Below are 10,746 nucleotides of genomic sequence, written 5' to 3' on the forward strand. Positions count from 1 at the left end.
CAGCAAGACGGCCACGAGCAGCAGCAGGGAACATCCCTCTTGAGACTTGCGACGACGTTGAGGTGAGGAGGAGATAAGAAGGATATGAAGGGATGTAGAAACGGTGGATATACAGCGGGCGAGTTTGGGCCGTTTTGACTCGAGAGGAAGGAAAGTTAGTTTGGCTGGCAGATGTTCCGGCTCGATGGAGCAAAGTGAGTGACCCCGCCGGCCATACCAGGAGCCGGGTAGTTCTTCTGCATACTGCCTATTTCCTCCCAACGCCCATGGCCGCATCTCTACAACATCCACTCGGTAATCCACTCCGTTGACACAAATTCGCCATCCACATGGTCCATGGGCATCCGTCTTTGTCGCGATCCTCGACCGCCGGATCACCGAGTGCCGAGGCTGTTTGGAGCGAGGTCACAACATGAGGCAGACGACATGGCAAACAAAAATTCTATCAGACAAGTAATATCGGGAATCAGGCTATGGACAGTGTGACAGCGCTAAGCACTAGGAACTCCGCCCATAACGCCCCCAGTCCCGGGCCAAAGGGCGATGCCCCGCTAGCTGTATCAGATGAAAAGTCCTCCTGATCGCTGTTTTCCACAGCCAAGGATCTAGATAAGTTGGAAGAAAAGCAGACGCCTTGGCCAGTCAGATTTAAAACACCTATACAGCCAATCAGATAACAACAACAACTGCTTGATCCAATATCAAAAGCAGAATAATAAACAAAAAACCTCACAAGACAAAGAGTAAGGAACAGAAGCCGAAGATAAGAGGGAGAAAGAAAAAATAAACAATCAAGAAAAAGAGAAATAAAAGCACACAATAGAATACTACAGACGAAGAAGAGGAAGAGCGTTAAAGAAATAATGATATGCTACAAATCACCCAGCACCAGACCTCACGAGTCACGACACAGGCTCTACAGCAGTAGATCCTCTTCCCCCTTCTCCCCCTTCCATGCCTATGCCCACAGCCACGCCCACGCCCGTGCCCAACCCCCCAACTTTCGTCCCATTCCGCAACTCCACTCCACCCCTTCCCTTCAACCCATCTGGCGTACAGATCCTCCCGGACCGCATCATGTTCCTCAGCCGCTTCCTTCTTGCTTCACCACCGCGCTCCTCCCCCTTCGAACCCCCTTCATCCACCCAGTCAATCCGTTCAACTTTGAAACTCATCCCGTCGTGGTTATCTCCCCACGCGCGCGACTTGAGGCCATACATCACGGTTGAGTCGTAGCGTTCGAGGGTGGGTAGGATTAAGAGAGTGATGTGGAGATCCTTGTTGGGAGGTGGGACAGGTGGGGTTCTGGGTTTGGGTTTGGATTTGGGTTTGGCGGTGGGGATCGTTGTTGGTCCGACTTCGCCGACGGGTTTGGGAGCAGCAGTTGTGGGACCTTTGGTTGGTGATTTATCCAGGGAAGAGACTTTGTGAAATGTAGAGGTGGTGCCGTTCTTGCCATTGGGTGCATGTTGATGTTCCTCCTTGATCTCCAGATCTAGCAGGGACACGTCCACATCCTCTCCCCATTCGCCGCGGATAAATCCAGAATGTATTGCTGCTGCCACGGGATCAGAGTCATCTGTATACACACCTGTGCCCCAGAGCGCTCGTCGCGCGCAGATCTCTTCTCGGTGGCTTGCGTCGATGCGGAACCGTGGGACGCGTATCGTATACGTGCAATTCTCCTTGCCTTCAAACCGCGGAATAGGGACTGGTGTACTCACGTATCCAAATTTTGAACTTTCCGCGGATGCCCTGGATGTAGGTATTCCGATCTTGGGGGCGTACAGCGTCGAACCGAGATGATACCTGGGACGATGTGCAACACTTCGTAGAAGCGGTTGCAGATTGACAACTGTGCTGTATTCGTGTATGGGGGCGGCAGGGGTTGAAGTGGAGGGCGGGGCACCACCATTGGTGGGCCGTGGCACGTGGTGATGGTGGTGGTGATGGTGATGATGGTGGTGATGTGGACCAACATTGGGGGAGGAAACAACACCACTTTCAGGGAGAATAGGTGATCGCTGGAAACTGGCTACGCCAGTCGGCGGAATTGTGTTTTGTACGGCAATAGATCCTGGAGTCTCATCGTCTAGCTTATGTCTGTGATGGTGACTGCAGAAAGTTAGTAAGAAAAGAGCCGGGGAAAAAATGGTAAAGCAAAGATAGAACATGGATATCAAAAAACTTACTGATGGCCATGGTGATGGTGATGGTGGACATGTCTCGGCCGTCGACCACGGGTCGTCCCTCCACCCCATGGTCCAACACTGCTTTCGCCCTCACCTTTTGCATCATCGTCTTTGGGTTTTCGACCACGTCGTGGAGGTCCAGAAACGCTAGCTCGGGCTGGTTTCGCCGCAAGTTCTTTCATCTCTCCCCCAGTTGAACGTGCAACTATAGCATCCCGCTTAAAGGGGCTCGAGATCATGGGTGTGGGGGGTCCACTTCCCGGATGTCCAGCTGCAGAAACACCGACACCACTCCCAATTCCCGAAAATACACGGCCAAGTTCGCTCTTGATTCCGGCCTCTTCAGCTGGACCGATTATCTGAGCCTGTGCACCTTGAACCGCTTGGGGAAGTGGTGACGACCTTCCTTCTCGCTTATTCTCCGCGTTAATGTTAAGGAGACTACGGTGTTGAAAGGGTTCGTCACTGTCCTTACGTTTCTGGTCTTCGCCCATGCCACCGAGAGGTCGTTGGGAGCTTGATCCAGAAGTTGGAGAGAAAATGCGCGAAGGTTGTTGAAACTTGCCCAGGTTTGAGCCTCCCACTGAATCATTATGTTGCAAAGGCTCAGGCCGTTGTTGGTGATGTTGCAAATGCGACCCAGGCGTTGATCGAGGCCCGGACAACTGCGATTCATGAGATTTTACGTAGCTCTGCAGACCGCCGAATTCGTTGCTAACGGGATGTCGAGCTGTTTCAGAAGACAAGCGTTGGATTCCGCCTGAATCCCACGTACGCCGCGGGGGCCCCTCCGGTTCCCGTTCTCCAAAATGCGGCCCAAATCGTGCCTGTTGCTGTTGCATGTCCTGAGGTAATCTGGTGTTGTGTTCTTGTTCACGGGCCCCCGGATCTGTAGGGCCAAGCCGTTCTTGGTGCTGAATACCATATCTTTGTTGCGCATGGGACGCTGTTTCTGACCCTGGATATCCAGGTGTTACACGTTGTGATCCAGCTTCTGTTGGGCTTTCTCCAAAGTTGGGACCTGATGTTCTTGGCCCAGGGCTGAATAAGGGTCTCCTCGATGCAGGCTCTTCTTGGTGCGGCTGGCTGCTAGGCCGTTGGATCGGTCCATTTATGCTACCACGCCGGCCGTTGTCATACGAAGACATCGCAAAGTGCCCAGAGGGGCCTGTTTGGGTTGTCTGTTGCTTGTCTCCGTATACCGAGGCCGTACCAAGGGACCGAGGAACGCCCCCAAAACGCAACGTATCATCAGGAGGGTGGGGTTGGCTTTGTGGCGCGCTTCCCGAGCTCGAGCGGTACGGGCGAGGGGGTTGCGGTTTTGAAAATAGAGCCCTCTCTGGAGTGTGAGAACGTCTCAAGGGAGGGAAATCAGAGGATGGCTGTGGTTGTCTTGAAGCGGTGGATGGGGGCGACATTGCTCCCTGTGGCGGTCCATGTAAGCCGGATGGAATAGAAGATATGGCGGATCGGCCATAGAGGGAGGAAGGGCCGCTATCCCGAGTTGGGCGATCTGAATCAGTCCCTAACATTGACGATATCGACATGCTGCTACCTGGGCGGTGTGCGGATGGTTGGGGGGGTTCACGTGGAGCGAAGGAGGGCGGTTGGGGAGGAGGGGCGGCTGGAATGGGGCCTCCACGCGAATGGTAGTGCTGGGGAGGAGATGGAGGAGGCATCTGGCGACTATTGTAGGACGAAGGGGGTAGAGGCGGTTGCTGAACGCTGGGGTGGTCAACTTGCCCTGAGGCTTTTTTAAGGTTTCTAGTTAGCAAGCTCGGTCTAGGGAGACAACATCATAACAGTCAAACACGGTAGGATAGTTTTTCGGGAAGAGCCATTCTTCCGCAATAGAGGCGATAGTGTATAATTATTCCAACTTAAGTATTGTATATCATTATAACGCGAGTCTGGCGGGCGCAATCACCACGGGCGAGCATTTCGCAGAGAGCTTACGCCAAGGAGAAAACAGGGGTGGTTGCTCACCAGGATGGACAGGAGAACTGTCATTGCTGCCCAGCGACTGTCGCCTTGCCTGCTCGTAGGGCTGCGAGGGATGCGACATGTCCCGCGACGACATGGTGGGCGGTGCAGGTGGTGGTGGATGAGGTTGACGTGCTGTGGGAGAACAAACCAAAGTGTCAGCGTGTGCGGACAGGACGCTCTGCAGAGCCCAAGGTTCCAAGGTTGCTGGGGAATGGGGCGGGTCACGGGACTGGTTCGGCTGGGCAGTGCCGAGACCCTAGTCCAGATCAGGCTAGCGTTCCCGTCCGGCGCAGCACTGCAGCCGATCCAGGGTCATTAGGTAAGCCGGGCAGGGGACAGCAGGGGTCTGGCCTGAGGTATCCATGGATAACTTCAGACAGACCGGAGGCTGGGTGAGGGAAACTTGGGGACTTCGGGAACTTGGCAACCTGCTTTGTTGCCAGCCGGTTGGAGCTAGTCACAATGCTGGCGTGCAGTTTGGCGGGTTTGTTTGCTGTCCCGGCTGCTGTACCAGGGTTCGAGAAACACCCCAACGAAGATATCACCTCGCAATGTTCGGAAAACACAACAAGATGGGAACCCACAGATCTATACTATCACTGGTGCTAATCTATGGGTCTTGAAATATTTCCCTTACCTTCACCATATATGGCGTTGCTTGGCTCCTTCATTCCTTCACCACTTTTTATAACCGAACCGCGACTCGAATGTCGCGAATGGAAACTTGGCGTGGGCTCGGGATGCATGGACGCGATGGGGCCCGGGGATGGGGATGGTTTCGCATAGCGGATGATTTCGTGATGGTAAGCATGAGGTGGATAGATCAGGGACGACAGAGGTGGTCCTGAGGGTGCTGCTGGCGAGAGCTCATTTTCTCCGCGTGTGAGTGGGTCGTAGGTTCCTTGGGACCATCCAGTTGTCGGTAGTGAGCCCGGTCCGTATAACCGTGGAGGCAACGGGACGGGTCCGGATTCTTGTAGAATACCCCCGAATGTAGATTTGCGAGTGAACGGTTGGTGGAGCGGAGGCTGGGGGTCCATTGTTGGGATTTCATCCATATTCTTCTACCTTTAGGCAATCCTGTTGTGGAAAAACGAGGGCCCCAGGGTTGAAAACATCAAAAATTCTGACGACCAAATGATTTGCTTGTGGTATAGTGTTGTTGAAAGAAAGAAAAGGAAAAAAAAGGGAGGGAAGCGTGTGGCTGACAGAGAGCTTTGTCGGGTGAGTACGGTGTGAAACAGCAAACGGTGGTAGGAGAGTTTCATGGAAGGCGATGAGGGAAGAAAGGAAAGTGAAAAACGAAAAAGAAACTATGATGATGAGGGTTAGCGGCAGATTACTTCTTTTCTTAGATGCTGCACTTCCCTTCCACCAGCGCCAAAGGCCAAAGCAAAAGGAAAAAGAAAAAGTTGGAGCCCAAGCATGCGACAGCCTCCAGCCATCAGGGCGTGCATCCTCAATTTTTGCGGGCGGTGGGACCCAGCAGTAGCTTACCGGCTAAGGCCCCATCCTTGTAATCCGAGGAGCCAACAATTGACTAGCCGTGAAAACCGGCTGAGGTACGGAGTACCTGCGGACAAGTCAGAAGCCACCGTTTCCGCAATAATGACGATGGGGTTAAAAAAACCAATGAGCGACATTTGGTGCCACAATCCCTCCCCATGCCGAGCAGAGTGAAAGGGTTGCCTGTGACGCTGGGCTGCAGTTGAGGATCTTCCACGCGCCGCCTTGAAAAAGTTGCTCGCATTCATAATAATGACAGCAAAATGAGATTACATCTAACTACACCAACCTGCCCTCCCTTACGTCGGCTCAATATGGTAATTATCACCACCACCAACCTGGAAACGGCTTTGATTGAGATGGTTGTAGTCCCTTCGCTAACGACTCGGAATGACCCGCCTCTAAAATCGCGGGGGCACCGCAGTGGTCGTCTAGCTCTCCGTCTTATGATTTAACGCGGCCCACTTATTAAAAATAGACGCTTAACGTAACTCTGAGGCAGCCGAAAATATCCCCAACCTACTCAATAACCTAGGTGGGAATCATTTGCGAGAGCGTTGTAGATAAAGTTTTGGATCAGGCAACCCCAGGCCCAAGGGAGAACTACGGGATCCTGTCCTACCGTGGAACAGCAGCAGGAGAAACGAGCAACACACGGATGCAAACCAGGTTACATAACTAGGGGAGCCAAGCTTGATTGGCTTGCTGGATAGCTTTGTCCAAACTTTCTTGCCATGGAGTTTGAGTTGATTTATGGAGCACATCACTGGCTGATGGTGGGCCGTGACCTCAAGAAATTCTACGCAATATGCAGCCCTCCAATTCCTGAGAAAATGTTACTACTTTTGCAATCGGCTTGAGACAACTCCTTTTATCAGAGCCTCCATCCTGGAATTATCAGAACAAAACAAAAAGCGGCAATAGTTAGACTTCATTTTCCACACAAGGAGAATATGAGGCTCAAGTCTGCTACTAAATAATATAGAGGACTGGGGAAGATCCAGACGGTTGAGTATATTCACAGCACTTTCCATTCTTTGGAACTTGAACCTGATCTTACAAGAGAACTATCATGTATTCCACATGTGAGAATAAAACCAGCAGCTGCTGATGATAAGGCAACACTGTGATTGTTGATATGGATTGAGGTTTGCGGACATCGTGGTAGAAGACAAACGTCTTGATTCTCAAGGACTAACTAGTTAAGAGAGAACGAATTGATCGTCATCGATCTGCAACCCTAACGGTTAGGCTGGGTGCGCGGCGTCACAAAATGCGATTGAAGTGTGGCGGCAATTCCTGATCTTTCTCTACCTTCCTTGTTTAACACTCAAGTGCTTAAAGCGCGCGAACTTCGTAAATATCCCCTCCAAGGCCGTGTTTTCTGAACATCGGAAAGTGGGCGAACGAGGATAGGCAGTGCTCAATGAAACACCTAGCCCTTGAAAGAGGAGCCAAGAACACTAGTTAACTTACAAGTCTCAGTATTCTCTGCTATGAGAAATCCCACCCTCTTCCTCGCATAGTAATTTTTCCCCATTGCATTGCCTGCATTGTGTCATTTTTACGAGCCAGTTCGTATGGGATGGAGGCTAACATCGCGCATGCACATATATATACGCGCATTCGTTTTGACTATTCTATGCGATGTGGGTGATACCCGGATGTACACTACACTACGACTACATTCAAATTCACTGCATTATTAAAGCTTGCGGCGCAGTTGGTTATACCGATGACACGAGGGGGACTGTCCAGTATATATACATGTACAGTACAAGCGGCACCGGGCCTTCTGATGTTGCGGAGGCACTTCTATAGATATATTGACACTTTTGTACTTGATGTAATATATTTAGCCCTTGATGAAAGGTTGGACCATGGTTGAAACCGCGATGATTTCCGTGGACCAGGATCCAAGCTGAGCACACCACTGCTAAATGGTTGTCGGTAAATGATTTCCTTGGTTTCGGCATTTTAAGTTGTCATGGGCTTGCGCCTTCTTTCTATTCTACTTTTATAAATCTGTCGGTTTCTCAAGTATATAAATATAAACATAACATTTTCATGTTTTCAAGTATTTCTCTTTAGGCTTCACTTTGCTCAAATGACTCTGTTTACTTTTTCTGTTTATCCTATTCACGGTGTTTCATTTTAATTTTTTTCATCTATATAGCAGTTACTATATTTATAGTTTCTAGTGTATAAAGTAAATATAGTATCAGTCCAAAGTCATTTGACTACATCAAAAAAAAATCCAACTTGAATATAATTAGGAGAAAAATAGATAAGAAATCTATTGTAAATATTTATTTTATATTTAAATAAACGTGTAAAATACTAAGTTATAGCTTTTTACAAGGAAAAGGCTTTGAGATAACTACTGCTTACGCAGCGTATTTTATCTGATAATGTACTGTACATATTTATTAGCCATGATATTCTATAGTATGACTATGTAAATTAATAGATTGAAGAGAAAATGTAGGAGGAATAACACTATCTAAGCGAGAGCAACATAATGTGTTGGGTGGCACGTGCCTGGGGTAGCCGTAGTGATGCCTAACAGAAAATGAAACAACATATTGAAATTTATTTTGCGCATTTGTAATAGGCGCAACGGAAGTATCTATATAAGGAAATAGCTAAGTGGCGATAGAAGAACGCATAGAATAACAACAAGCAACACGGCACTATTGATGGCAACGCTGCCTATATAATGCTCGCTGATATCCGTAGATCATAGGAGATCAGCGATTAGCTTTGAATAAAAGAGATTGCTACCTTCTAGTATCTTCGTGCGTACCTCACACTACTCTCACAACTACCTCTGATGATCGGTGACGGTAATTGCAATGTTATACTCTCCGAAGGAGCGCATCATGTAGTCAACCTTCTTACAATTCTAGTCGCTCTAAACCTTGTCTGAGTGGTCTGTTGTTACGCACACTCTTATAACGAGATTCGCAACATTAGTTAAAACACGCAAGATGGTTTCCACACGCGCGAGATCCCTGGAAAACCAACCCGAATCCTCAACTGCCCCCGATGAGCACAACACTCGATTGCAACAGTTGAACGATCAAATCCGCGAACGGGAGCAGCAACTAGCTATTCTGCATGCGCAGCAGCGTCTTAAACGAATTGGAAGCGCAGATTTGCGAAGATTCTTCTATCGAGTCCCGACCGATCCAGGATACCGCCGCAGAACTGCCGCTTGATCGACCCACAAGTGGTATAGATGATGATGATAGAAACACCCCCGAGATTGGAAATTAAGGATTACTATCTGGGAAAAAAAATGTTAGAATTCAAGGATTATAAAGATCGCATGTTGACTCTTTTCGTCGCACGCCACCGCCGATATTATCGAAAGGAAGAACGCAAGATAAACGACGCTAAACTTTACCTTGATGCTCACGTTAAACAGAAGTGGTTGAATTTTGTATCATCGCATGAGAGACGTGAAGGAGCAACACCGTTGACATTCAATGACATGTTATCACACCTAGAAATACAGATTAACGAACGATCCGCAGAACCAACGTCGATTGGTGAGCCAAAGATTCCAGGATGCTAAGCAACAGGAGTGGCAATCGATACGTGATTTCTCTAAATATCTTGAGGATTGGGAGTATTGTATTACTCACCGCCATATAACGAAGATACTAGAAGGTAGCAATCTCTTTTATTCAAAGCTAATCGTTGATCTCCTATGATCTACGGATATCAGCGAGCATTATATAGGCAGCGTTGCCATCAATAGTGCCGTGTTGCTTGTTGTTATTCTATCACGTTTTGCGTTCTTCTACCGCCACTTAGCTGTTTCCTTATATAGATACTTCCGTGCTCTTATAGCATTATTCATACTATCTTATATCAGAATTATTAATAGAGGCAGTCTGCTCCTATCATCCCCCTTCTGGGAGTGGGCGAATAAACCTCTAAATTCTAGAGATGAAAGTATCTGTAATTCCTCTAAAGGATTGAAAAGTTTAGACATAACACTTTATAGTAAAAGCTTCATGAAATATGCAGTTGAGAATTGAGCAATAGTAAGCTCAATAAACTTGAAGCCACGTTTTGAGATATTATATATATTATCAATTAATACAATTGATAGATGTAGTTTCACTAGATAATATCATTAGCGGATGTTATTACTAGAAGTCATCAATAGATGTCATTAGCGAATATCATTTATTCAAGTAGTTCAGTAGACTGTAAATAGATATGTATCTGAGGTAGGTAGGCAGGTAGCCAGGTATTAAGTTAGCATTCCCTATTTTATTAGCAACCGATCGGATATCAATTCAGAGATAAAAGTAGGGGTTATTTAAGCCAATTATGAACTAAATATTCAAATCAATCAGAGATGTAGAAATCTCCTTTATACTGATGAAATCATTGAGATTTCAGCCACATTTTTGCATACATTAATATTCAATTATTTCAATCATAAAATGAAGCAACTTTTGAGCCTCTCTCCCTCTGAAACTTTATATGATTTTTAGAGACTTCGCTTCGCTCTATCTAATAAAAGAAAGATAATGACAATATCATAGAATTACAAAGTCTTAAACAAGATTGAAAAGGAATTAAACTCAAACTGTATCTTATCAAAGTTCCATGGAGCAGCGATATGTTTGCCAAGAAAGTTTGAACCCGCTCAAACTTCGAGCTGGGAGTGCAGTTGAACAGGGGGCTCAACATTTCTCAGGAACAATGCTCAGGAATTTTGAACCATATTCACCTATAATACGCTTACAGAGGATCCGCTCTAAAGATTTGATTCCTAAGTGCTAAGAAGTCAAGCTGTGAATTCATAAACGGGTATAAAGCATTTTCCATTTCACCTTTAGACAAGAGTGGCGTCTGAGTTCTTAAGGACTAATGCCTGTAACAAAGATAGCTTAGTGCTTGAGAATGAAGATCCTTGAGAATGGCAACAATAGTACGGAGTATGTACGGAGTGACTCTGGGTGACGCCTAATTTGATTGCACTGGTTGTGGCCTTGGGTACATTTTATGTGTCCTTCATTTTGAAGGGCTCGCTGCTTTA

The 10,746-nt window shown here is 47.6% G+C and overlaps 2 protein-coding genes across 2 annotated transcripts; one reads left to right on the forward strand and one right to left on the reverse strand.

Moving 5' to 3' along the window:
- Positions 1-902: 902 nt before the first annotated feature.
- Positions 903-5,218, reverse strand: HCAG_03791 (predicted protein; the record flags this gene model as incomplete). Its single annotated transcript, XM_001541643.1, has 5 exons — positions 903-2,103; positions 2,193-3,942; positions 4,179-4,310; positions 4,561-4,683; positions 4,816-5,218. The coding sequence occupies 5 exons, from the start codon at positions 5,216-5,218 to the stop codon at positions 903-905; spliced, it is 3,609 nt and encodes a 1,202-aa protein (XP_001541693.1).
- Positions 5,219-8,674: 3,456 nt separating this feature from the next.
- Positions 8,675-8,905, forward strand: HCAG_03792 (predicted protein; the record flags this gene model as incomplete). The annotated part of the gene is made up of 1 exon (XM_001541644.1): positions 8,675-8,905. The coding sequence occupies one exon, from the start codon at positions 8,675-8,677 to the stop codon at positions 8,903-8,905; it is 231 nt and encodes a 76-aa protein (XP_001541694.1).
- Between the last annotated feature and the right edge of the window lie 1,841 nt (positions 8,906-10,746).

The sequence above is a fragment of the Histoplasma capsulatum genome, genomic scaffold (genome assembly GCF_000149585.1).
Source record: "Histoplasma capsulatum NAm1 scaffold_3 genomic scaffold, whole genome shotgun sequence".
Lineage (NCBI taxonomy): Eukaryota > Fungi > Ascomycota > Eurotiomycetes > Onygenales > Ajellomycetaceae > Histoplasma > Histoplasma mississippiense.